At 36.0% G+C, this 27,691-nt stretch overlaps 1 protein-coding gene across 7 annotated transcripts in view; it reads left to right on the forward strand.

Moving 5' to 3' along the window:
- The window catches only part of XRN1 (5'-3' exoribonuclease 1), a 121,033-nt gene that overhangs the window by 62,301 nt on the left and 31,041 nt on the right, over positions 1-27,691 (forward strand). For 5 of the 7 annotated variants that reach the window (XM_049628718.1, XM_049628720.1, XM_049628723.1 and 2 more), the window contains 9 exons: positions 1,663-1,825; positions 5,014-5,127; positions 6,839-6,937; positions 9,356-9,471; positions 9,978-10,124; positions 14,886-14,996; positions 15,537-15,672; positions 19,523-19,579; positions 19,713-19,845. In XM_049628718.1, the coding sequence (XP_049484675.1) occupies positions 1,663-1,825; positions 5,014-5,127; positions 6,839-6,937; positions 9,356-9,471; positions 9,978-10,124; positions 14,886-14,996; positions 15,537-15,672; positions 19,523-19,579; positions 19,713-19,845 (1,076 nt within the window). The remainder of the gene's footprint in view (positions 1-1,662; positions 1,826-5,013; positions 5,128-6,838; positions 6,938-9,355; positions 9,472-9,977; positions 10,125-14,885; positions 14,997-15,536; positions 15,673-19,522; positions 19,580-19,712; positions 19,846-27,691) is intronic. The other 2 variants (XM_049628719.1, XM_049628721.1) reach the window with 1 other exon arrangement.

The following is a 27,691-nucleotide window of genomic DNA, read 5'->3' on the forward strand; positions in this document are numbered from 1 at the left end:
AAAAATACAAATCTACCCCTCAATTCGTGGAGTAAATCCCCTTAGACTATGATGTATTATCTGTTTTATATGTAACTGGATTCGATTTGTTACATTATGTTTAGGATTTTTGCATTTACTTTCATGAGAGAGATAGGTAGATAATTTTCCTTTCTTGTGATATACTTGTCCTATTGGTAGCAAGATTACTGGCTAAATAACTTTTAAGTGAAGTAGTAGGAAAAAAAATCCCACTGAATTTTTAGAAAATGGTAGTAGAATGCTACATTTCAAAAATTTGTTGGAAAACTTTTTTAAGATGGCGTGGCTTATTTCAGACCAGCCCTACCACCATTGAGAAGTGTAAGCTGCTATGAAAAAAACATATATACAATAATGTTATCCAACTATATACTATTTATACTTATAATATATATCATATGATATATATATTTATATAAAAACACAAATATAAAAATTTAAATTATGATACTGTGAACTCAGTATATGGCCTGAATAGTAATATAGGCATACTAAAAATTGAATCTGTGAGCTAAAAGATAAAGCTGAGGGATTTCTTCAACATACAGTACAAAAGCATGAAGAGATGAAAAAATATATAGTCAGAATTGCTTTTTTTTTTTTAAATATTTTTCTAATAGGAGTTCTAGAAATAGGAAATGGAAAGGAGATAGGAAAATATCCTTGGATGGAGAATGATTGTATCATCAGATCAGAGGTCAGCAAATTTTTTCTGTAAAGGCCAGAGAGTAAATATTTTAGGCTTTGTAGACCTTACAGCGTTTGTCACAACTACTCACCTATGCTGTTGTAACACAAAAGCTATCATAGACAGTAAATAAATGGATGACTATGTTTCAGTAAAATTTTACTTACAAGAACTGGAGGCAGTCTGGATTTGGCTCATGACTATAGTTTGCCAACCTCTACTTTAGATTGAAAAAGCCCACTGAATGCCCCTGTCAACCTCCTTCTCTCTTTCTAGATCCACCTGTCCTGGTAAATGGAACACATATAGCATGTGGCCTTTTGTGTCTAACTTCTTACACTCAGCATATTTTTAAAATTTGTAGCATGTATCAGTACTTCTTTCTTTTTATGGCCAGATATTTTGTTGTATGGATATACCACCTTTTGCTAGTCATCTGTTGGAGGACATTTGGATTCTTGCTACATTTTTGCTATAGTGAGTAATGCTGCTATGCATTCATTTATAAATATTTAATTGAGTATCTTTCCAGTCCTTCGTGTATTTACCTAGAAATGGAATTGCTAGACTTTTTAAAGAACTGTCAAACTGTTTCACAGTGGCTGTACCATTTTACATTCCCACAGCAATGTGCATGTGTTCCACTTTCTCCATATCCTTTCCAACACTTGCTGTTTTCACTTTTTTTTTCTTATCCCCTTCTAGTGATTATGAAATACAAGAATTTCTTACACATCTTAATTGAGTTCTTATTTAATCAGACAGCTATTGGGAGAGGTATCCGTAGACTAAAAAAACTAATGCAAAAAATCTTAAGTTAGGTACTCAGAACTGCTAGCATATTTATTTAAAAAATTTTTAAGCACTTGATAATGAGTTAGTAGTTTTACTAACATCCTAGAATACATACACAATCATTCATATCTACATTTCTTTTTCATACTTTCTTTTAGCTACCTAAGAAGAAAAGGAATAATAATAAATGAAACATCTGCAGTTGTGTATGTTCAGTTACTCACAGGTCGTAAATACCAAATAAATCAAAATGGTGAAGTTCGTCTTGAGAAACAGTGGTCAAAACAAGTTCTTCCTTTTGTTTATCAAACTATTGTCAAGGTAAGTCTCCATCAGTTCTCAACTGTATCTTAATGTACATTATTTCACACTGTATAAAGAAAAGAGTGTATCATATTAATATTTATTTGTAAATAGATTAATGCAGCAGTGTAAAGTAGAAATTTTTTTTTAATATTTGAATTTTATGTTAATCCAAGTTAGTTAACATATAGTGTAATAATGATTTCAGGAGTAGAATTTAGTGATTCATCACTTACATGTAATACCTAGTGCTCATCCCAACAGGTGCCCTCCATAATGCCCATTCCCCCACCCTAAACCCCTCCAGAAACTCTCATTTCATTTTCTGTATTTAAGAGTCTCTTATTGTTTGCCTCCCTCTCTCTTTTTATCTTATTTTTCTTTCTCTTCCCCTATGTTCATATGTTTTGTTTCTTAAATTCCACATATGAGTGAAATAATATATTTGTCTTTCTCTTCTTTGTGACTTGTTAGCATAATACCCTCTAGTTCCATCCACATTGTTGCAAATGGCAAGATTTCATTCTTTGTGATCACTCAGTAATATTCCATTGTGTATATATATACCACATCTTCTTTATCCATTCCTCAGTTGATGGACATTTGGGCTCTTTCCATTATTTGGCTATTGTTGATAGTGCTGCTATAAACATTGGGGTGCCTGTGCCACTTTAAATCAACATTTTTGTATCCTTTGTATAAATACCTAGTGCAATTGCTAGGTCATAGGGTAGTTTTGTTTTTAATTTTTTTGAGGAACCTCCATACTGGAAAACAGTATGGAGATTATTATTTAATATAATTTGAAAAAAACTATAGTTTTTTTACTTAGGTATAATTGACATGTAACATTATATTGGCTTCAGGTGTACTATAGGATTGAATATATGTATACATTGCCAAATGATCACCAATATAAGTCTAGTTACCATCTGTCATTATAAAATTTTTGTTATAAAGTTACAAAAATTTTTTTCTCATGAGAACTTTTAAGATGTACTATTTTAGCAACTTTCAAGTTTTGCAGTGCATTATTATTGACATAGTCACTATGCTGTACTTTACATCACTATGATTTATTTATTTTATAACTCTTAGTTTTTAACTTATAAACCCCTTTACCCATTTCACCCATCCCCCTAAAACCCCTTCCCTCTGGCAGCCACCAGTTGTTTCTCTGTATCTGTTAGTTGTGTTGCATTTTGGTTTTTTTTGTTTGTTTGTTTTTTGTTGTTTTGTTTCTTTCATATATCTGCACAAGTTTATTGGTTGAATAGATATTTCTGGAGTGTCCATTATGTGTCAGATACAATACTGTCTGCTTCAAATACAAAGATAAACAGTATCTAGTCCCCTCCTGTAAGTTAAGGTTCCTCAGTGCCATGACTTTTGACTTTTTGGGCCAATACTTCTTTGGGGTTTTTTTTTTGTTTTGTTTTGTTTTGTTTTTAATATGAAATTTATTGTCAAATTGGTTTCCATACAACACCCAGTACTCATCCCAACAGGTGCCCTCCTCAATGCCCATCAACCACTTTCCCCTCCCTCCCACCCCCCATCAACCCTCAGTTTATTCTCAGTTTTTGTTTTGTTTTTTAGAGTCCATATTAAGTGAAGTCATATTGTACTTGTCTTTCTCTGACTTCTTTCATCTTGCATAATACCCTCATGGTCCATCCATGTTGTTGCAAATAGCAAGACTTTCATTCTTTTTTATGGCTGAGTAGTATTCCTGGATGTGTGTGTGTATGTATGTGTAGAGAAAGACCACATATATACATGGGGGTGGGGTGTGCCTTCCAGCTTTAGCAGGGCTGTAAGGCATACCTGCCAGTGCTTCTGTTCCCAGAAAAAGTCCCAACAGGCCCCTGCCCCTCTTGCAGACACTTTAAGGTTAGCAGATGAATCATTTCCCCATATGGTCTAGGTGCTTTCAAATTGCCATTTTGACCGTGGGTCTCAGGGCAAGTAGATCTGCACACAAGCCTTTTAAAAGCAGAATCTCATTTCCCTATAGCCCTTTGAGTCTCCCGTACATAAGCCACATTGGTTTGCAAGCCAGACATTTTGGGGGCCTATTTCTCTAGTGTAGTTCCCAAGAGTTGGGGTACCTCCTCAGGAAGATAGGGCACCTCCTCAGGAAGAAGCTCCATATTTGTGAGATCACTCCTGATTGTGGGTCTCCACATCAGGGCTGGGGTTTTTGGCAACAGTATGTCTCTGCCTCTCGTATCCTTATTGATGTGTACATTTTATCTTTTGTTGTGGAGGAGCTGGGCTAGTTTTCAGGTCTTTCTCAGAAGGAACTAATTGTTCTAGATGTAGCTGAAGATTTGCTCTGTCCATAGGAGGAGATGAGTTCAGGATCTTCCTATGCTGCCATCTTGAACCGCCTCAAAAACTATAGTCTTTATAGGATTATTTTATGCTCAGTCACTCATTCTGTGTATGATTAAGGAGCTTGTCTTATTTATTTACTTATTTATTTATTTATTAAACTTCATCTCTAATGAAAAATCCTAGCATTAGCTTAACACAGTTTTAAATTAAAAAAATTTTTATTCTCCAAAAAGTGTTTGCCTCAAATAAATTAATGGGGGGGAAAAGAGCATTTGGTTTTGTGTTTGTAATCTTGGTGTGATAAGACAAAAAAAATTTTTTTAAGTTTTGTTTATTTTGAGAGAGAGAGAGTGGAGAAGGGGCAGAGAGAAAGGGAGAGAGAGAATCAGAAGCAGGTTCTGCCCAGTCAGCACACAAGCTGAAGTGGGGCTTGAACTCACGAACTCGTGAGATCATGACTTGAATCGTAACCAAGAGTTAGACACTTAACTGACTGAGCCACCCAGGCGCCCTGAGACAAAAATTTTTTAAAGCATGTATTGATACTGTAATCTTGCAAAACAGTTTCTTAGGAAAGATTTTATCACCTTTCTGTGCCTTAGTTTCCTCAGGTATAAAGTGAGGCTAAATAATCTGTGCTACAGAGTGTTGTCTTGAAAATGAAATGAACTAATAAATGTGTGAAATACCTAGAAGAGTGGCATATAAAGTCAATACATTTTAGTTACTAGTACTGTTACATAGAAAATCTTTACATTTCACATTCGCAGACAGCGTAGTTCTAACTCCACAGGAAGAAATATTTGATGTGCAATCCATAGAAATTTTGATTATAATAATTTACTTTTATATTTCATTCTACATAGGACATCCGAGCTTTTGACTCCCGTTTCTCCAGTATCAAAACATTGGATGACTTGTTTCCTCTTAGAAGTATGGTCTTTATGCTGGGAACTCCCTATTATGGCTGCACTGGAGAAGTTAGTTTCTGTTCTTGTTACTAATTACATTTCTTTCTTGTTTCAAGTTAGTAGAGTTATTTTAACTCTCTTCATTTAAGTATAAAATAAAATGTAATACTGAAGGAGGGAAAAATAATTCATTTGTCTAACTTAGGAACACAGCATTTGGCTTTATATCTTTAGTCTTGAGCAGGTTGTGGTCAGGAGGCAGGGAAAAAAGAATTCAAATCCTAATCTTACAGAGCAGGTTTGTTTATTGTGGTGGTATGGAAAAAGCAATTCTGAAATTATTGTAGATGTATTATTGGGTTGATGAACTTGTAAATGTGTTGATGTTTGAGGAACTCCAGTTCTCACATGGAAAAAGATATATGCATATATGAAATGGAAGAATGCAAGAAAGAATCTATGGGGACAGATTAAACTTGGAGGTATTAATGTGAACTCATGATTTTTAAAATATGTGTGTATCATATGTATATAGGCACATGTATATGGATATATATGTATATATACATACATACATACATACATACATATATACATATATTTTCTAGCTCTGTTTGCTTAAAAGGATTACGAAGCAAAGACACCCTGGTAACAGTAAACATACATAATCTCCAGGTTTTGACTTCTAATAACATACCCCACCAAAAGCTTTTCAGAGAAATGGCCCATTACAGGGCTAGGTCAGGTTAGGTACAAGATGAGCCTGGAAACACTTGTTAGGCCAGAAAGTAAGGAAGTGCTCAAATGACTAATGAGAGCATATTACATAAACACAGGAACCAGATTCAAGGGACTCCTACTGGCCAAATCTAGGACAGTTTGAATACCGAAATAATAAGTTGGGAAAATAGGAATTAATGATTCCACAGCAGTATTAAATAGGGAATGGAAGGGCTCTTGATTATAGTATCATGTCAAGAATAAACGTGGAGAGAGTGCTAAAGTTGGAAAACTATCTTTTTATAAGCATTATGATAAATATTAAATGTGGCAACAATCATCATTGGAAACTAAATCTAGGGGGAATTTGTTATCTGAGTGTAGGATACTTTCTAAGACCATGAAAATATTTCCATGAAAAATTTTCATGGTCTTAGAAAATATCTTCCCACAGACAGTTAATTAGTTGCAAGTGGAAGAAAAAAAACTATAATTGGACAGTGAAGAAATTGAGCAGTATCTTTGGTATGATCAAAGTTAATAAATATCACAGTGAGAGACAGATGAACATCATGTACATCATAAAATATCCTTCTTAGGAAATATACGCCAAAATATTAAGGGGTAACAGACATGATATGTATAATATACCTTCAAAAAGTTCAGAAAAATAATTATGTGTATGTAACTGTACACAGAGCACAAATGTTAAAACAGATGTTTAAACAAATGTTAACATTAGGTGAATCTAGGTAAATGTTTTACAAGTGATCTTTGACCTGGTTTTTTTGCAACTTTTTGGTAGTTTAAAGTTATTTGCAAATAAAAAGGTTAATTTAAAGACAAAAAAAGACTAACAGCTATTAAAGCAAGGTACAATGACTCAAATTTACAATATAATCACATTCATTTATAAATTCTAAGAGAATCTCCCATAGCCACCTTTACTGTTTTACTGTATTTCAGAAATAATAAACCCTTCAAATAAGTAGAAAAGTAAGTACATAAAATATAGTGAAAGAGACTATAAAACATATTGTGATTTTTTTTTTCCTCCAAGGTTCAGGATTCGGGAGATGTGATTACAGAAGGTAGGATTCGTGTGGTTTTCAGCATTCCATGTGAACCCAATCTTGATGCTTTAATACAGAACCAGCATGTGAGTACTATAGTCCATATTGTTTAATTTAGAACTGATGAACTTTGAAAGTGTTAGAAGCATATTTTTTACCACCTTCTTTGAATGTATTATAAATATTTTATTTAATAGTGATTAAATTCCCTCACAGTTGCATCTAGGATTATTTAAAAATAAGTGTGGAATGTATGCTCGAACTTCATGCAAATCTTTGGGGGGGGGGGGGGGAGTCACTGACATCCCATTATTGATCTATAACAGTTATTAGGGGTTATCGTGTTCAAGCTTAGAAGGGGCACATTTTTTACCATACCCTTTGGGAATAGACTTAGATTTTTTTTTTAACTTTTCATAATTAATCAAAGCCTACATTTTTTAGTTACAAGTGACAAATGGCCTTACTGCAGTCACAGGAGAAAATTGGGGAAACTGCATTTAAATTCACAGCCCTTTTTTCAGGACCTTTTTCTCCAGAGATGTTCACTGGGCTCCTTTTAGTTTTCCCTGCTACAATGGGAGGAGGATCCTGATATCTGTCATATATATTCTTATTGATTCATTGGATAATTAACTTAACTGAAATTAATTCACAGTCAGCTATTGCTACTTACACTTTTATTTTTCTCTAATAGTAAATTCTAAAGCTTTATATCCTATAAAATGAATTCAAGGCATTGGGCATCAGCATACACTTGAGAAAACATTACGGAAGGCAAATAAGTCTGTTTTGGAGAAACAATTCAGAAAGCACAGTCAGGAAACCAGGAGAGTGGCCCATTTGATAAAAATGCTGGAGGTCTCTATTCTGGGAGTTAGTAGAAGAACATCTATTTTCCTCCATCCCTAGCTTTTTCTAGATATGAATGAGCCTGTCCACTTCTAGTATACAGTGTTGCTAGGCATGCCTTCTCTATCCACTGTGCTCTCTTTCTCTTTACATACCTTTTTCAACTTTTACTCAAGCCTTCTTCTTCTCTACTCCAATGTTCTCTCCTTTTTTAAAATTTTAATGTTTGTTTATTTTGAGAGAGAGAGAGAGAGAGAGAAAAAGCAGGGAAGGGTCAGAGGGAGAGGCAGAGAGAGAATCCCAAGCAGGCTCCACACTGTCAGCACAGAGTCCAGTGTGGGGCTGAATCCCACGAACTGTGAGATCATGACCTGAGCCGAACCAAGAGTCAGATGCTTAACCAACTGAGCCACCCAGGCCCCCCTTTGCTTTTTATTTTACATTTTCTAGAATATTTGTGATGATCTTCATCAATGTTAATTGTACCATAACTGAATATTTTCTCAAAAGGACTACTATTGGTATTTTAGATGAGACAACTATGTGTAAAATAGGACTCCTGTATATGACAGCACAGTTGACATTTTTGACCCTTAGACAGTAAGTGCTAGTAGCCTGTGCCAATTACTATAACTGAATGCCCCTATATATTTCCAAATACTTATTAGAAAAATTAAGTGATATTACCTGTGATAGAGAACTACTACCTTAACTCTTCCTGTCTATTTTAGAAAGCATACTTGATTCATCTGTATTATTTCTAAACCTAATAATGCACTTGATGGAGAAACTATATTGTGTTCTTTACCAGCATATTAACATATTTTAATAATTTATATATTTCATGCAACTAAAAAATGTATCCATTTGGGGACTATTATAGACATATAAAATGTGAATAAAATTCATATAAATATAGAATGTGAAATCCACATAAAATATGTGTTATTATTATGTATGTTAGGATTAAATGGTAGCTTAGGAACTAGATTTGTAATTGCTTCCTGGTTAAAAAGTATATGATCTAATACTTTTTTTTAAATTTGATAATCTTTATAGTTTCTTAAGTGCACAAATTAAGGTTACATTTCATTGACTGTATTAGCTATAAATCTATACATACTTCTTACTTTTATATGATAGTAAGTATTAGAGGAAGTGAATATCACTTATGTCCATATATGAAGGATATTTTAAATTTGCTCAGTAGCAACACTTTTGATGACATACTCATGTTTTAATTCAGTGTAATAATCATCAAGGCTTCATTATGTCCTAGGTATTTTACTAGGCCCTAATTGGAATATGAAAATTAATGTTTAAGAAATAGTTCCTGCCTACAGAATTTGCAGTAGAGTCTATTTACAGTAGAGTTTATTTCTTGAGACAGTTTCACAAATTGTATATTTCCTCCCCCTTTCATTCATCCTTGGGAATTCTGTCCTTTAAGGAGAGAGAGGAGCAGAAAAATTCTGCCTACAGATCCTTTCAAAAAAAAAAAAGGGAAATGGATCACTTACTTTTGAGAATCCTTATATTGCCACATTCCAATGGTTAGTGATGTCTTGATTATCTCCAGATTTTTAAGGTAAAGAAATAACATTTGATGCTTTGTGTTTCCATAATTGACCTTTTTGTTTTTATATTTAAAGAAATATTCTATAAAGTACAACCCAGGATATGTGTTGGCCAGTCGTCTTGGAGTGAGTGGATACCTTGTTTCAAGGTTTACAGGAAGTATTTTTATTGGAAGAGGATCTAGGAGAAAGTAAGTTTATGTTAGAGAAATTTACTTAAAGTGGCAGAAAAAAACTAAATGATAAAGATAAACTGGTTATGTTAGTATTTATTTTCTTTTATTAATTGCTCTGAATTTTCTTTAAAAATTATGCATAAATTCCTCTGATGGTGATCTTTCATCTAAATGGCACATGTTGTAGGTGTTTGGAAAGACAGTTCTTATTTTTAGCAGCTAACAAATTGAACCTTGAAAAAAGGTATCAGAAGGTGTGTGTGAATCTCAATAATATATTTCCCTGCATTTTCTTATTTCATTCTCTTCTCTAATTACATAATCTATTTATATGCTTTGTTACCTTGGGTTTTGAAGCCTTTCCTCTAGTTTTTCAATTACTGCTTTGGAAATAACCATGAAAACTATAGAAGAACAATCAAAACTAAGTATTTCTAAGAATTGAAAGCTAAACGTTGTATTCTTTGAACAAAATTTAAAATGTGCGTGTGTGTGTGTGTGTATGTGTGGTTTACATTCAGCCCTCATGGAGACCATAAAGCAAATGTGGGTTTGAATCTCAAATTCAACAAAAAAAATGAGGAGGTACCTGGATACACTAAGAAAGTTGGAAGTGAATGGATGTATTCATCTGCAGCAGAACAACTTCTTGCAGAGTACTTAGAGAGGTAAGTGCCTAATAAGGTCCTATTAGGCATCCAAAGATGTGGGAATGTCATAACTATTTTGCCTTTCTGATACTAATTTTAGACTAAAAATATTTCCTTTGGTATGATGGGACATGTATTACATGTAAACCTAATTTTATATCATGGAGCACCATAGCTATTAGCTAAAAAATACTGTACTTATTTATTTAAAATGAAAAAGAATGATGATAATTGGCCTCCTTTTATTTTTATTTTTCTATTTTTAAAGATTTTTTTTTTTTTTTAAGTAATCTCTACACCCAATGTGGGCCTGAAACCTACAACACCAAAATCAGGAGTTGTATAGTCCACCAACTGAGCCAGCAAGGCACCCCTTGGCCTCCTTTTAATTAAAATTTTCCTCAATTTGCTATCATAAATAATTCATTACTTTGTATGTTTGTGTTAGTAATAAGAAGATTGGTATGGGTGAACAAAACAGCTCTTCACGCAGTAGATTTTCCTGAGTCTTAAAACTCCAGCTGGATAATAGATTACTGTCCTAAAATTATAGAATTTTATGCTGAAATGGTCTAAGAAATCAGTAAATCTCAGCTCCTCATGATAAAAATGACAAAACTGTATACCAAGGTTACTTGAATTACTCAGTCACAAAGATTTGGAGGAAATACCTTTACTTCTGATTCCTAATTGAATGTTCTTTCCATTGTTCCACCAGTTTCTAACCTTGTATTTAGGATCCTCTTACTAGTTTACTAGGGCTGCCGTAACTAAGTACCACAAACTAGGTGGCTTAAAACAACAGAAATTTATTGTCTCACATTTCTGAAGACCAGAAGTCCAAAATCAAGGTGTTTGGTAGGGCCGTGCTTCCTCTGAAGATGCTAGGAAAGGAACCATTCAATGCCTCTCTGCTAGCTTCTTGTGGCCTCACACATTTGATCTTAACTTGTAGATGCGTTACTCCCGTCCTCCATCTTCACATGTGTTTTCCCAGTACGTCTTCATGCCATCTTTCCTCTGTGCACGTCTGTCTCTGTGACCATATTCCCGTTTTCATAAAGACATGGTCATGTTGGATTGGAGCCCACCCTAAAGACCTCATTTTTATTTTATAACCTCTATAAAAACCCTGTTTTCAAATGAAGTCACATTCTGAAGGTAGTAGGAGTGGTACTGGAATCTTTTTGGGGGAGGGAACACAATTCAATCTCATATTGCCATCTGAAAATGTAATTATTTCTTCTGTTCACTTCTGTATTTCTTTAAAGCATTGTATATACCCTACTTTTCATGATTTTCAACTTAACATATGCCTTGAGTTCCTACCATGAAAGATGAAACTTTAGCTCTCTTTTACTACCTCCCCTTTCTATTTCCTGACCTCCCTACACACATGTATATTTATTTCCCCTTTCATTATAGTTTAATAAATCTGTATTTATGGTTTACCTGATTAAGGTGATGTAAATGGTCACAGCTGGACCTTGTAGAGTTTTATGGTTGCATTCCCTTGTACACATTTTTGATTTCCACATCTTGTTTAATCATTTGCTTATTGTCTGTGTTCTTATAACTAATTCGGCCCTAAACTGTGTGTCATAATTGGAAAACTTGATATGGTCAGACAGATCAGGAGAGCTCTTGGTTCCATTTTCTTTTTGTAGACTTCCTCCTAAAACCTTCTGTCTTCCTGCCTCAACGTAAACTAATTGCTTTCTAGGGCTATCACACAGCTCTTGTTCTAGACTTTCTCTTTACTGCCATTCTAGGAATTTCCCTCACCATTCTTCTATGTAGGATTCCTTTATTTCCTGGCTTTCATATCTTACTTTTTTCTGGTTTGTCTCCATTTTGATGGAGCACTTACTCCAGTAGCTTCCTGAGAAAGCTTGCATGTCTGAAAATGTCTTTATTCTTCCCTGAGAAGACTTGATTAATAGCTGGCCTGGGTGTAGAATCCTAGTTGAGAGATTATTTTCCCTCAGAATTTGAAAAGCTCTTGTTTCCTTTGCTGGTGAGAAGTCCTGTGCCATTCTGATTCTGAATCTTTGTGTGTGATCTATTTTCAGTTTCTGAAATCTTTTTTGCATCTTCCCTTTACCAGTGCTGTTTTAATAATGTGATGATGTGTTGGGGCACCTGATGGGCTCAGTCAGTTGAGCCCCTGACTCTTGATTTCAGCTCAGGTCATGATCTCACAGTTCATGAGTTTGAACCCTGCATCAGAGTCTGCACTGTCAACGTGGAGCCTCCTTGGGATTCTCTCTCCTTCTCTCTCTCCCCCTCCCCCACATGTACACGTGCTCTCTCTCTCTGTCTCAAAATAAGTAAGTCAACGTGAAAAAAACCTTCTCTAATGTGATGAAGTGTGCCTTGGTATGTTTCTTCTTTCTTTTCGCTGTTCAGTCCTTTCAGACTTGAAACCAATGCCCTTCCATTCTGAGAAAATTTCTAATACTTATTTGATAATTGCCTCCTTTCCATTTTTTCTATTCTTTCTGAGACTTCTGTTAGATGATAGACTTCTGGATTAATCCTCTTAATTTTTTTATCTCTTCTCACCCATTTTCTTTATTGCTATACTTCTACTCTGTGGGAGATTTTCTTCAACTTTATCATATCATTTTTATTTCTATTTGATTTATTTTTAGTTTCTAAAAGTTCATCCTTAATTCTCTGACATTCCTTTTTTATAGTATCTTGTTCTTATAATGAATGAAATGTTTTATTTCTCTGAAGATGGTAGTTTTAGTTTTTCTTCTTCTATTCTCTATATTTTGTTTTCTCTGAATTGCTCTTTTTTTTTTTAACTTGTCCAGTGGTTCTTTGGTGTCTAATCATATTTAAGAGTGAGGCACCAAAAAGCTGATTGAAAATGTAATGTGCTTTGGTGGGCCTTCTCAGGTGGGACGTTGCTATTTCTGCAGAGGACCTCCAAATATCACTACCTATATGTGTGTCTTTTCTCTTGGGTTGGCTAGTTTTCCTAGAGAAGTGTCTTCCAGCCTTTTCTTTGGAGGACAGATGTGAGGAACAAAACTGACTTCCAGTGTTTTGGAAATTAAGCAGGGAAAAAGGATCTTATTATGTAGTAGATACTATGATATACTCTCCAAACCTCCCTTTAAGACTAAAGGACCTATTTATTTGGCAGCTGGAATGCTGCTGTCTGCCAGCTCTCAGTTGTGAGCTCTCTTCAGGAATTGCCTTGCAGAAGAGAACTGCCTCAACCTGAAGTTACATCCCCTTCCCACAACACCCACAGATCCAACACCTGATCTACAAGGAGGTGTAAAGACCCAGCCAACCTCATTGCCCCAGTTTAGGACAATCCTTAAGGGCCATCCTAGTTTGACATCTCTGTAGGACTGACCAAGGAGTTTTTTAACAATGGATCACAGCCTAACTTTTCCCTGTACCCAGTGATGCTTCATTCCTTTTTTCCTTTCCCTTCTACTTGTGTTGATTCCACAAGAGCTTTCTGATAAACTTTCTGCATGCTTATGTCCAGTCTCAGGGTCTGCTTCTTAAAGAAGTTACACTTCCTAGTCTGCTTCCTAGCAACACATTGTATAGTAGTTACACTCCCATTAATGCCCTCTCATCTCCTCATCTCCTCATCTCCTCATCCCCCATCTACCCATCCATCTCCTTGTGCCTTGCATATCTAAAGCTAGAGCATCCCCTGTTCAGCCTCTCTAAAAGATAAACTACAGACAGGTCTTGTGCTGGGGTGAAGGTGAGTAATCACATAATCATCTAGCTGCTTATTATACAAAATATTCACCTAAAAGCTTACTTAACTTCAACCCTCCCATACTGCACCATTAAAATGTACCTAGAGGGGCGCCTGGGTGGCTCATTTGGTTGAGCGTGTGACTTCGGCTCAAGTTATGATCTCACAGTTAATGGGTTCAAGCCCCGCATCAGGCTCTGTGCTGACCGCTTGCTCAGAGCCTGGAGCCTGCTTCAGATTCTATGTCTCCTTCTGTCTCTCTGCCCCTCCCCCGCTCATGCTTTGTCTCACTCTGTTTCTCAAAAATAAATAAATGTAAATAAATAAATAAATAAATAAATAAAAATGTACCTAGAGCACATAATTCCTGAGCTTTTGCAGACTTGCACAGTTTAAATCATCTAGCTTTTTGACTTCTTACACTGGGGGTTAGGGTACAGCTTTCCCTATGTTTCAGACCAGTTGATACTTACCCATCCAGTTTCCAGTTTCTAAAATTTTGTTAACAATTCATATATGCTATCAGACTCTCCACTTCCCTTTTTCATGCCTTTCTGGGTCTATGTCCTTTTTTATACTTTACTCTTGTAATAGGTTGGGCAGTGAGCAAAAATTAAGCACATGTATTCAATCTGCTATGTATTTAAAAGTCCTGCAATATTCAGGAAGCAATGAAGTTTTGAGGAATATCAAGAAACTTTTAATGCATTTTAATTTTCTTATTATGGGATGCTTCAGTTTTGTTATGAAAATTAGAAAATGAACCTGTAGATTTTTGTTTTGTCCACTTATCACCTGTCATTAGGATCTAAGAACAGTTAGAGTCAGTAATTAAAGTTTGTAAGTAACTAAAGTTTATTACAGTTTAGTAATCATTTAGTCTTCATTTACTAAATCATTTACTAAATCATTTAGTCTCTATTCTTTATTAATAATCTGTGTAATAATCAACTCTCAGTGTATTTTATATGTCTCCTTAAGATCCAAAATCAAATAATAGGAAGTTTATGTGGAGTTAGCCATATATATATTTTAAGTAGTATTTTTGTTTGTTTGGCTAGAGCTCCAGAACTATTTAGTTATATAGCCAAAAACAGCCAAGAGGATGTGTTCTATGAAGATGATATTTGGCCTGGAGAAAATGAGAATGGGTAAGCAAAATTTGTGGTTATTTATTGCCTCATAGTTCAACTTAGTGGTTCCAGTGAAATGTACAGCAGCTAGTTGATCAAGAATGTTATTACTTTTGTGGGAAGGATTTTATATTTATAGATATATTTTTGTTTGTTTTAAGATCTTCATATAATTTTTTTATCCCTTATATCAGTAAAGTACTTTTAAATTAATTTTGTGATAATTTTATTTTATTTTACTTCACTTTAAGTTTTATTTATGTAAGTAGTCTCCACACCCAACATGGGGTTGGAACTCACGACCCTGAGATTAAGAGTTGCATGCTCTCCTAACTGAGCCAGGCAGGTGCCCCAAATTTTGTGTTTTTTTTTAAATTACTGAGAAGTAATATGACCATGTTTATATTAGATTTATAATCCCAATTAACTTTAGTGATCATTAATTATGTATTTGATGTCTTTTATAATTCACGGCCTTCAGAAAATTTATATTAGGCTCTTTGTATAAACCCTCAGAAAGTTTTAATCAATGTGAAAAAATTATTGTTTTTAATGTAGTGCCGAGAAAGTTCAAGAAATTATTACTTGGCTAAAGGGACATCCTGTCAGTACTCTGTCTCGTTCTTCTTGTGATTTACAAATTCTGGATGCAGCTATTGTTGAGAAAATTGAGGAAGAAGTCGAAAAGTGCAAGGTACTAATTTTTAGTAACCAAGATGATTGATGAGATTTGAAATTAAATGGACTGTATATCATTCTACAAATAATTCATTTGTGTTTCAACCAAATAAAACGTGAACTCAGTGATTCTAATTTATGTCTGATTATATTCCTTTTTTTTAACTTTTGATTTTATTTTCCACACATTTGCCTTTTTATTAAAATGATGTTGTTTTGCTAACAAATTACTCTTGATAGCAGAGTAAGTTTAGAAATGGGCTCTGAGCCTAAATGTCCATCAACTGATGAATGGATAAAGAAATTGTGGTTTATATACACAATGGAATACTACGTGGCAATGAGAAAAAATGAAATATGGCCTTTTGTAGCAACATGGATGGAACTGGAGAGTGTGATGCTAAGTGAAATAAGCCATACAGAGAAAGACAGATACCATATGGTTTCACTCTTATGTGGATCCTGAGAAACATAACAGAAACCCATGGGGGAGGGGAAGGAAAGAAAAAAAAAAAAAAAAAAGAGGTTAGAGTGGGAGAGAGCCAAAGCATAAGAGACTGTTAAAAACTGAGAACAAACTGAGGGTTGATGGGGGGCGGGAGGGAGGGCAGGGTGGGTGATGGGTATTGAGGAGGGCACCTTTTGGGATGAGCACTGGGTGTTGTATGGAAACCAATTTGACAGTAAATTTCATATATTAAAAAATAAAAAAAAAATTTAAGGTTGTAAAAATTGAAAAAGAAATGGGCTCTGAAACCATCTTCCCCCATTCCTCTTTCAATACTTACAACCTGAGACAAGATACTTAACCTTTCCATGCCTCTACTACCTCATTGGTAAAATGAGAATAAAATAGTACCTACTTCATAGGGTCGTCAAAAGGATTAACTAAGTTAGGACATGTAAACTCCTTCTAATATTGCCTATTTTTAATGCCTAAATGATGCTTGGCTATTATTATTTGAATTCTTTTATCACATACTCAAGAGCTGTGAAGACAGTCTAGAAAATGACTACTGGATGACACTTTTTCTCTTTACGAAGAAAATATAAGGCTTAAAGCCACGAGTTTGAGTTTTTGAAAGGTCATTCACACTCAGATATCTAAGGATAGAAACCTGCATTTCTTTTTTAACCTGTATTTTTAAAAAATTATCTTTCATCCTAAGATAAAATATATTTGCACAGCATTGTATTTGAAATGAGTTTTCTACTTAGTAAAGGTTAATTACTTTAAGCCCCCAAATTTTATTTTAATCCATTTGGATGCAGAACTTTCTAAAATGCTTTACACATTTTCCCCTTACTTTACAAACAAAAGATGTATATACAAATTTATAGTCTATTGTTTGGTTGCAACACTTTTTAGATGTGTGTGCATATAGTTTAAGACAGGAATTTTTTTAAAACCAGTTAATGTGTTAAGGAGGTGCTGTCAAGGAGTGGCTTTTTTTTCTTTTTAGTGTTATAATGTTATTAGGATAATAGAGAAAAGGAGAAAAAAGCTAAAAAAATAAATAGAACATTCTGAACATAATTAAACTTTTTCTTTATAATGTAGGATCTTCATTAGAATTATCAGTAGTTTTCTTATTGGGCAGTGGTTCCCAAACTCAGCTAATTATCAAAATTACTAAAGGATCTTTTTAACAAGTGTATTCTGGATTCCACCCCTACAGCAATACTTCTCATACTTTAGTGTGCAAATGAGTCACTGGAGGATTTGTTAAAACACAGATTCTGTTTCACTAGTTCTATGATGAGGCTTGAGATTCTGCATTTCTAACGAGTTCCCAAGTAATCACATTTTGAGTAGCCAGACCCCAGAACTTTTCATTTAGCAGCTGTGGTTGGAGCCTATTGTGAAAATTCCTGTTTAAAATTTGCCTGATGAATCAGGTTTGATTGCCATGTCCTCTAATCAGTGCTTAGAGGTATTCGAGTGTTTAGAGTGCTTAGAGTGTTGTTGTTTTTTTTTCACATGCAGTACTCTAGGCCCAGGATTGGTGTCTGCTTTTTTAAATTACTTTAAATTTCTTTTATTTTGGGGGCACTTGGGTGGCTCAGTCATTTAAGCGCCTGACTTCAGCTCAGGTCATAATCTCACAGTTTGTGAGATCAAGCCCCACATCAGGCTCTGCACTGACAGTGTGAAGCCTGCTTGGGATTCTCTTTCCCTCTCTCTCTCTGCCCCTCCCCCCGCTCATGCTCTCAATCTCTCTCTCTCTCTCTCTCTCTCAAAAAAACAAAAAACAAAAAAAAACACCACACCTTAAATAAATAAATTTATTTTTTTCTCCTTTTGCTGTTGTCAGTGGGCATAACTTGTACCCTATTAGTCTTAGTGTGCTGTGGTCTGGAAGCATAGACATCTTGTCTGTACTGCCTTCATTATTCATTCTAGTTTGTTTGTTTTTAATGTTAGTTATTTTTGAGAGAGCATGAGCAGGGAAGGGGCAGAGAGAGATAGAGGGAGACACAGAATCCAAAACAGGCTCCAGGCTGTGAACTGTCAGCACAGAGCCTGACTCAGGGCTCCAATTCATGAACTAAACCATGAGGTCATGACCTGAGCCGAAGTCAGACACTTAACTGACTGAGCCACCCAGGCGCCCCTATTCATTCTGTTTAAAATCGTGACCTCTCTACACACTGCTGATCCCCTTTACCTGCTTTATTTTTCTCTGTGCTTTCTACCATCAAACATACTATATATTTTCCTTATTTTATTTCTTGTATGTCTCTCTAAGTAGACTAAAGGAATAGGTCACAGTTTTATCCTTAGCACCCAGATTAATACATGGCATGTAAATGGAACTCAGTAAAGATTCATTTGAAAGAATAAATCAAATATCTTTGTAATAAAAGATAACAGGCTCCATTTAAAGGCTTGAGCATTTTACAATATATAAATACATGAACTCTACTGTATGGCCTCTAGCTTGGAGCTGTTTTATGCCTTTTGTGCTTATTTCCATAAACTATGTTCTAAAGATAGGGGCTGCCGTATAAGTAAACTGCTGCCATTTTTCTTAGTAGATGAGAATTCATTTTAAAAATATTTAATGTGAATGGTAGTTATGGATTGCAATGGATATAAACTATGATAGAACAGGTAATAATATTTCTATCTTACAGTAAAAGGCAGCTGATGCTTAATTTGAGTGTGAGTTCACAAAATTAACAAGGAGTAAAGATGGGACAAAAGTCTTCTTCAGGCATTTGTCAGATGATCAAAAAATTCAAACATCAAAGCCAATGTCATGAAAGATTCCAAAAGCAAGGACTTTGTTAAATGAATGCCACCTTAATTTTAATAAGTAGCCAGAAAACCCACAGTAATGTCATAGATCAGTACTTCATACCTTTTTTTCCTTTAATATAAATCTTCATTGGCCATCAGATATAATTCTTTTTAGAGTAAAAAAGTATTTGAGTAGGATAACATTTACATAAAGTTCCAAAAGATAAATCTAATCTTTTGTGTTAGAAACAAGATTATTTTGGGGAATGGTAGTTTAACTGGGAGGGAATACAGGAGTTCTTATGTTGTGCTTACTAATGTTCTCTCTTGAACTCAGTATGGTTATACATAGATAAGCTCATAAAAATTCACAGGCTGTATGCATACAACTTTGCATTTTTCTGTGTCTTATACTTCAACAAAAATTTAATTAAAAAAAATTTTTAAGTATGTATTATTCCTCCTTGCTGCATCTGAAGAACTTCCAAATATTCTTTTACTCATTTGGCTTTTTAAATATAATCATGTCCAAATGAATAATAATTTTATATTTTTAATATAAAGTCAAATAACAATTTTATAATTTTATGTTTTTAAATATTTAAACATTTTTTTTCTTCAGCAAAGAAAGAATAATAAGAAGGTACGAGTGACAGTGAAGCCCCATTTGCTGTACAGAGTAAGTTTCCTATCAAAGAATTCAAAGTTGTTTTTACTTTGAAAGTGTAGAAAGAACACAATGTTTTTGTTATAGTAATAGAAAAACTATTTCAAATTAGAGTTAATAATAATTAAAGCTTTCTTCTCTTCAGCCTTTAGAACAGCAACATGGAGTCATTCCTGATCGAGATGCAGAATTTCGTCTTTTTGACCGTGTGGTAAATGTGAGAGAGAACTTTTCAGTTCCAGTTGGCCTTCGGGGCACCATCATAGGAATTAAAGGGGGTAATATCTCAGTACTTGGTGTGTCTTCAATTGCATCTGTATTGTAAAGTAAAACACAAATTAAGTGTCTTGTATCTAAGCAGAGAGCAATAATGTACATAGTTAACTGTATTGCACACTTAAAAATCATTAAGATGGTAAATTTTATGTTGTGTATTTTTTATTAAAAAGAAAAATATGAGAAAATGGAGGGAAAAAGGAAGAAGCAACTAAGGATCTAAATGTGCCTCAGAGGGATGCCTGGCATGAGCTGCTTTGCAGCATAGATTCCAAAAAAAGTCAAAGTAGCATGAAGCAATATATCAGGTGCCAAGGGGTCAGGGTGTTGGCAGCACTGTCCTTTCTTGTCTCAGGCACTCAACCTTGGTGTGATTGTTTGGGCGAGGAATGGTAAGGGTCAGATGGGTGTGATGAAACAACAAGCCCCTGCTGCTATCTGCTCAACCCCATGCATCAGCTGTTCAAATACTGAGCTTATTGGATTGTTTTCTAGTCAAGTTGTCTTGGGACCCTGATAACGTAGAAGTTTCCTTTCTTCTGACCACTCCTATCCGTAATAGTGACTGCTTGGGATTTTGTCTTGAGAAGGATTTTAAAACTGTATCTATGCTGAGTGGGAAAGAGCTTTGTCATTGATTTTTAACTATGTCTGCCATGGACATGGAATAAAAAGGGGAGTATTTGTCATTACTGTCCTCAGCTGAGACCTCATCTCCATAGTCATCTTTACTAGAGGGAGTGAACAATCCTCATATCTTTTACAATCTTAATAATCTTCTGAGAAATGGCCCCTCCCTCAGATGGGGAATGGGAACCTAGAAGGTGAGCTTTAAGCCTTCAGAGGAGAAACTCCTGCCTCTCATTGAGCCTCACTTTCGTGAGTTTAGATTTCAAGTAAAAGGGTCAGGTTAAAAGGTACAGCTGGATGTTGGACACTGGATGAGCTCTGCAGACTTGGTTTTGGCTGGGCAGTAAAGGATCTGTCTTACTGCCAGGCCTTCAAAACTGCAAACTCCAAAGGCCCCAATAGTTCATTTTTGCCTAGTCCTTTTTAATAAAAAATACAGACATCCCTCCACTCCTACCACAGGCTAGGATATTATCAGATATTATGTTAGGGTTTTCCAGAGAAACAGAACCAATAAAGTGGAAAGGAGTAGGGGAAGGGTGGAGAGAAAAAAAGAGAGGGAGATGGAGGGGAGTGGGAGGGTTAGTCAATTCTCAAGTAATGTGACTGTATTATTAATTTGGGCTTAGAGTTCAAAACGTTATTATAGCTAATTATTTCACTTTACCTTGGCATTTTGGATAAATTTAATCTTGCCAGATATATCTCATCAGCCTCTCTGCCAAATGTATTCTTCTCTGTTCCTATCTAAATTTATTGCAATCTTTCTCATGTGTCTCATATCTCAGTTATGACATCCATAATCGACCAAGTCATCTCAGCCAGAACCTTGGAGTCATCTTTGGTGTCTCCATCCTTTTTATCTACGCAGGTCACAGACCCCTGCCAATTCTATCTAATAATATTTCTGTTCTCTCCATTCTCTTCCTTTTATTAAATAAACTACGATGTTTTCAGATCTTTGTCATCTTTTATCTGTCTTACTGCAAGGCCTTCCAAAACTGCAAACTCCAAAGGCCCCAATAGTTCATTTTTGCTTTTGTTTCCCTTGCCTCCAGAGACATGTCTAGTAAGAAGTTGCTGCAGCCAAGGTCAAAGAGGTCGTTGCCTGCTTTCTCCTCTAGGATTTAGATGGTTTCATGTCTCACATTTAGGTCTTTCATCCATTTTGAATTTATCTTTGTGTATAGTGTAAGAAAGTGGTCCAGTTTCATTCTTCTAAATGTCACTGTCCAGTTTTTCCAGCACCATTTGCTGAAGATACTGTCTTTTTTTCCATTAGATACTCTTTGCTGCTTTGTGAAAGATCAGTTGGCCATACATTTGTGGGTCCATTTCTGGGTTCTCTATTCTATTTTATTGTTCTATGTGTCTGTTTTTGTGCCAATACCATACTGTCTTGATGACTACAGCTTTGTAGTAGAGGCTAAAGTCTGGGATTGCGATGCCTCCCACTTTGGTTTTCTTCTTCAATATTACTTTGGCTATTCAGGGTCTTTTGTGGTTCCATACAAATTTAAGGATTGTTTGTTCTAGCTTTGAGAAGAATGCTGGTGCAATTTTGATTGATATTGCATTGAATGTGTAGATTGCTTTGGGTAGTATTGACATTTTGACAATATTTATTCTTCCAATCCATGAACATGGAATGCTTTTCCATTTTTTTGTGTCTTCTTCAATTTCCTTCATAAGCTTTCTATAGTTTTCAGCATACAGGTCTTTTACATCTTTGGTTAGGTTTATTCCCAGGTATCTTATGGTTCTTGGTGCGATTGTAAATGGGATCAGTTTATTTCTCTTTGTGTTGCTTCATTATTGGTGTATAAAAATGCAACCGATTTCTGTACATTGATTTTGTACCCTGCAACTTTGCTGAATTCACGTATCAGTTCTGGAAGTCTTTTAGTCAGTCTTTCGGGTTTTCCATGTTGTCTGCGAAAAGTGAAAGTTTGACTTCTTCTTTGCCAATTTTGATGGCCTTTTATTCTATTTTGTTGTCTGATTGCTGGTGCTAGGGTTTTCAATACTATGTTAAACAACAGTGGTGAGAGTGGACATCCCTGTCGTGTTCCTGATCTCAGCAGGAAAGCTCTCAGTTTTTCCCCATTGAGGATGATATTAGCTGCTGGCTTTTCATATATGGCTTTTATGATGTTTAAGTATGTTCGTTCTATCCCGAATTTCTTGAGGGTTTTTATTAAACGTTGTTGTATTTTGTCAAATGGTTTTTCTACATCTGTTGACAGGATTATATGGTTCTTATCCTTTCTTTTATTAATGTGATGTATCACATTGATTGATTTGCAAATATTGAACCAGCCCTGCAGCCCAAGAATGAATCCCACTTGATCATGATGAAGAATTCTTTTTATATGTTGTTGAATTCAGTTTGCTAGTATCTTGTTGAGAATTTTTGCATCCATGTTCATCAGGGATATTGGCCTGTAGTTCTCCTTTTTTTGTGGGATCTCTCTCAGGTTTAGGAATCAAGGTAATGTGGGCTTCATAGAATGAGTCCATAAGTTTTCCTTCCATTTCTATTTTTTGGAATAGCTTGAGAAAGATAGGTATTATCTCTGCTTTAAATGTCTGGTAGAATTCCTCAGGGAAGCCATCTGGTCCAGGACTCTTTATTTGTTGGGAGATGTTTTGTTTTGTTTTGTTTTTAATTAATTGTTTTGTTTTAACATTTATTTATATTTGAGAGAAAGAGACAGAGCATGAGCAGGAGAGGGGCAGAGAAAAAGGGAGACACAGATTGGAAGCAGGCTCCATGCTCCGAGCTGTCAGCACAAAGCCCAGGGTGGGGCTCAAACTCACAAGCCGTGAGATCATGACCTGAGCTGAAGTGAGAAGCTTAACTGAGTGAGTCACCCAGGTGCCCCCGTTGGGAGATTTTTGATAACTGATTCAATTTCTTCACTAGTTATGGGTCTGTTCAAATTTTCTATTTCTTCCCGTTTGAGTTTTGGTAGTGTGTGGGTGTCTAGGAATTTGTCCATTTCTTCCAGGTTGTCCAGTTTGTTGGCATATAATTTTTCATAGTATTCTCTGATCATTGCTTGTATTTCTGAGGGGTTGGTAGTGATAAATCCATTTTCATTCATGATTTTATCTATTTGGGTCATCTCTCTTTTTGAGAAGTCTGGCTAGGGGTTTATCAATTTTGTTTATTTTTTCAAAAAAAATAACTCTTCATTGATCTTTTCTACTGTGGTTTTTTTTTGGGTTTTTTTTTGGTTTTTTTTGGATTCTATATTATTTATTTCTGCTCTGATCTTTATTCTTTCTCTTCTGCTGGGTTTGGGATTTCTTTATTGTTCTGCTTCTAGTTCCTTTAGGTGTGCTGTTAGATTTTGTATTTGGGATTTTTCTTGTTTCTTGAGGTAGGCTTGGATTGCAGTGTATTTTCCCCTTAGGACTACCTTTGCTGCATCCCAAAGGGTTTGGAGTGTTGTATTGTCATTTTCATTTGTTTACATATATTTTCAAATGTCTTCTTTAATTGCCTGGTTGACCCATTCATCCTTTAGTAGGATGTTCTTTAACTTTCATGCATTTGGAGGTTTTCCAAACTTTTTCCTGTGGTTGATTTCAAGTTTCATAGCATTGTCATCTGAAAGTATGCATGGTATGATCTCAGTTCTTTTGTATTTGTTGAGGGTTGTTTTGTGACCCAGTATGTGATCTATCTTGGAGAATATTCCTTGTGCACTTGAGAAGAATGTATATTCTGCTGCTTTAGGATGAAAAGTTCTAAGTATATCTGCCAAGTCCATCTGGTCCAGTATATCATTCAGAGCCATTGTTTCTTTATTGATTTTCTGTCTAGATGATCTATCCATTGTTGTAAATGGAGTATTAAAGCCCCCTGTAATTACCACATTTTTATCAATAAGATTGCTTATGTTTATGATTAATTTTTTTATATATTTGGGTGATTCCAAATTTGGTGCATAAATATTTACAATTGTTAGCTCTTCTTTATGGATAGACCCCTTAATTATTATATAATGCCCTTCTTCATCTCTTGTTACAGTCTTTAGTTTAAAATCTAGTTTGTCTGTTCCTCAGAAAATTAAAAATAGACCTACACTATGACCCAGCAATAGCACTGCTAGGAATTTACCCAAGGGATACAGGAGTACTGATGCATAGGGGCACTTGTACCCCAATGTTTATAGCAGCACTCTCAACAATAGCCAAATTGTGGAAAGAGCCTAAATGTCCATCAGCTGATGAATGGATAAAGAAATTGTGGTTTATATACACAATGGAGTACTACGTGGCAATGAGAAAGAACGAAATATGGCCCTTTGTAGCAACATGGATGGAACTGGAGAGTGTGATGTTAAGTGAAATAAGCCATACAGAGAAAGACAGATACCATATGGTTTCACTCTTATGTGGATCCTGAGAAACTTAACAGAAACCCATGGGGGAGGGGAAGGTGGGTGATGGGTATTGAGGAGGGCACCTTTTGGGATGAGCACTGGGTGTTGTATGGAAACCAATTTGACAATAAATTTCATATATTGAAAAAAAAATAAAATCTAGTTTGTCTGATATAAGTATGGCTACTCCAGCTTTCTTTTGACTTCCAGTAGCATGATAGATGGTTCTCCATCCCCTCACTTTCAACCTGAAGGTGTCCTCAGGTCTAAAATGGATCTCTTGTAGACAGCAAATAGTTGGGTCTTATTTTTTTTATCCATTCTGATACCCTGTGTCTTTTGATTGGAGCATTTAGTCCATTTACATTCAGTGTTATTATTAAAAGATACGGGTTTAGAGTCTTGTGTTGTCTGTAGGTTTTGTGCTTGTAGTGATGGCTCTGGTCCTTGGTGGTCTTTGCAATACTCACAGAGTCCCCCTTAGGATCTCTTGTAGTGCTGGTTTAGTGGTGATGAATTCCTTCAGTTTTTGTTTGGGAAAACCTTTATCTCTTCTTCTATTCTGAGTGACAGGCTTGCTGGATAGAGGATTCTTGGCTGCATGTTTTTCCTATTCATCACATTGAAAATTTCCTGCCACTCCTTTCTGGCCTGCCAAGTTTCAGTAGATAGGTCTGCTACTACCCTTATGTCTACCCCTGTAAGTTAAGGCCCATTTATCCCTAGCTGCTTTCAGAATTCTCTCTTTGTCTTTGTATTTTGCCAGTTTCACTGTGATATGTTGTGCAGAAGATCAATTCAAGTTACATCTAAAGGGAGTTCTCTGTGCCTCCTGGATTTCAATGTCTGTTTCCTTCCCCAGATTGGGGAAGTTCTCAGCTATGATTTGTTCAAGCACACCTTTGGCCCCTTTGTCTCTTCTTCTTCTGGAACTCCTATGATATAGATATTGTTCTATTTCATTGAATCACTTAGTTCTCTAATTCTCCCTTCATGATCCAGAATTTTTTTATCTCTCTTTCTCAGCTTCATCTTTTTCCATAATTTTATCTTCTATTTCACCTATTCTCCCGTCTGCCTCATCATTTCTCACTGTCACCTCCTATAGTTTATTTTGCACCTCATTTACAACAGTTTTTAATTTATCATGACTATTTTTCAGTTCCTTGATCTCTGTAGCAATAGATTCTCTCCTGTCTTCTATGCTTTTTTCAAGTCCAGCAATTAATCTTATGACTATTATTCTAAATTCTTGTTCACATATATTGTTTATATCTGTTTTGAGAAATTCTTTAGCTGTCATTTCTTCCTGGAATTTCTTTTGAGAATTTTTCCATTTTGTCATTTTGGCTAGTTTTTTGTCCTTTATGTGTGTGTTTTAAAAGCTTGTTATGTGTCCTGCACCTGCAAACACTACCATATTAAAGAGGGGTCATACATTGTCCAGGGCCTGGCCCTGTAGAAGATGTTTTTTTGGAGAGTGTTACTTGCTCTCTGTTGTTGTGACTTTGGTTACTTTATCTCCCTGTCCGTAGTGATGTTTTGAACCCTCCACCAGGTGTGCTTTGATTTATTCGTTAAAGTAGCCCTGGAAAGGAAAACAAACAAAAACAAACAGAAAACAAAAACAAACAAGCACACAAATAAACAAAAAACCCAAAAACAAAAAGCCAGAAACACCAGCTACAAGTAAACAACATGATGGAAGCGGTGCTGATAGAAGAGGCCTTATCCCATACAAAGAAATGACAGGGGTGGGGAAAAAGAAAAAATAAAAGTTGACCAGAGAAACTATACAGCTTAATCCAGAGAGAGAGAGAAAAAGGAAAATAAAGGAGGAAATGGGGGGAAAAAGAAAATAAAATTGTCCAGACAGAAACTATATGGCTTAATTCAGAGAGAGAGAGAAGAGAATAAAGGAGGTGTGGAACATGTATCAAGAGAATGGATTAAATATGTCTGCTTAAACACACCAATAACCAGAGTAACCAGAGTAGAGGAGGGAAGAGATAAGAAGGAGAAAAGGAAGTAAGAACATATCTATGAATAAGAATTGTCTGAGAATTAAACCAGGCAGTGCAAGAGCACTGGTCTGGAGGAGGGGCTGTCTGGTGCTGTCTGTCAGCGTCAATCCCGCTCCAGCAGATATGCAGTTACCAGGTGCAGAGGAGTGTGGTTTGGTTTAGGCAGGTCACATCTCCACTGTGGGCCCTACGGCCGATGCCTGAAGCCCCACCTTGTTGGTAATGGGGAGAAAAATGACAACGCCCCAGTCTCTCCTCCACAGACCAGGTGTCCCAAACCATTCTGTTTAAGCCGTCCTCACTGTGCCATGGGTGCAACCAAGGCGGTTTGACCTGCCCGGCCGACTCCTGTGCCCTGGCGCTTGCCTGGGATTCAAACTCCTGCTCCATGTGCCCGGGTACTGGGGGAGTGCCACTCTCTGACTGGCGGAAGCAGGCAGGCTTTGTCCTGTCCCACAGCACTCCAGGGAGAGGATCACTTTCTCCCACTGTGGACTGTGCCCCTGACCTAGCCACCGAACCTGGGGCTGACTCCCCTCCTGCCCAGGTGCGTGATCCAGGCAGCCAGCCCAGTCCAGAGAAAGCCCCTCAATTAGAGATTGGCCCTTTCTCTGTCCAGGTCCATGGTTTTTCTCTTGTCCAGATACAGTCCTATGCTTCCCCAGCCTCTCTTTCTTGTCCTTTGTCTCTCTGCAGAAGGGGATCCCTCCCCTCCGTTCAATTTATCTCTCCCAGTTCGCAGTCACACACCTCTGGCCCATCAGGTTGTCCTGGTGGTTTCCTGGAAGCAACTGTCTCTT

The sequence above is a fragment of the Panthera uncia genome, chromosome C2 (assembly GCF_023721935.1).
Source record: "Panthera uncia isolate 11264 chromosome C2, Puncia_PCG_1.0, whole genome shotgun sequence".
NCBI classification, from domain to species: domain Eukaryota; kingdom Metazoa; phylum Chordata; class Mammalia; order Carnivora; family Felidae; genus Panthera; species Panthera uncia.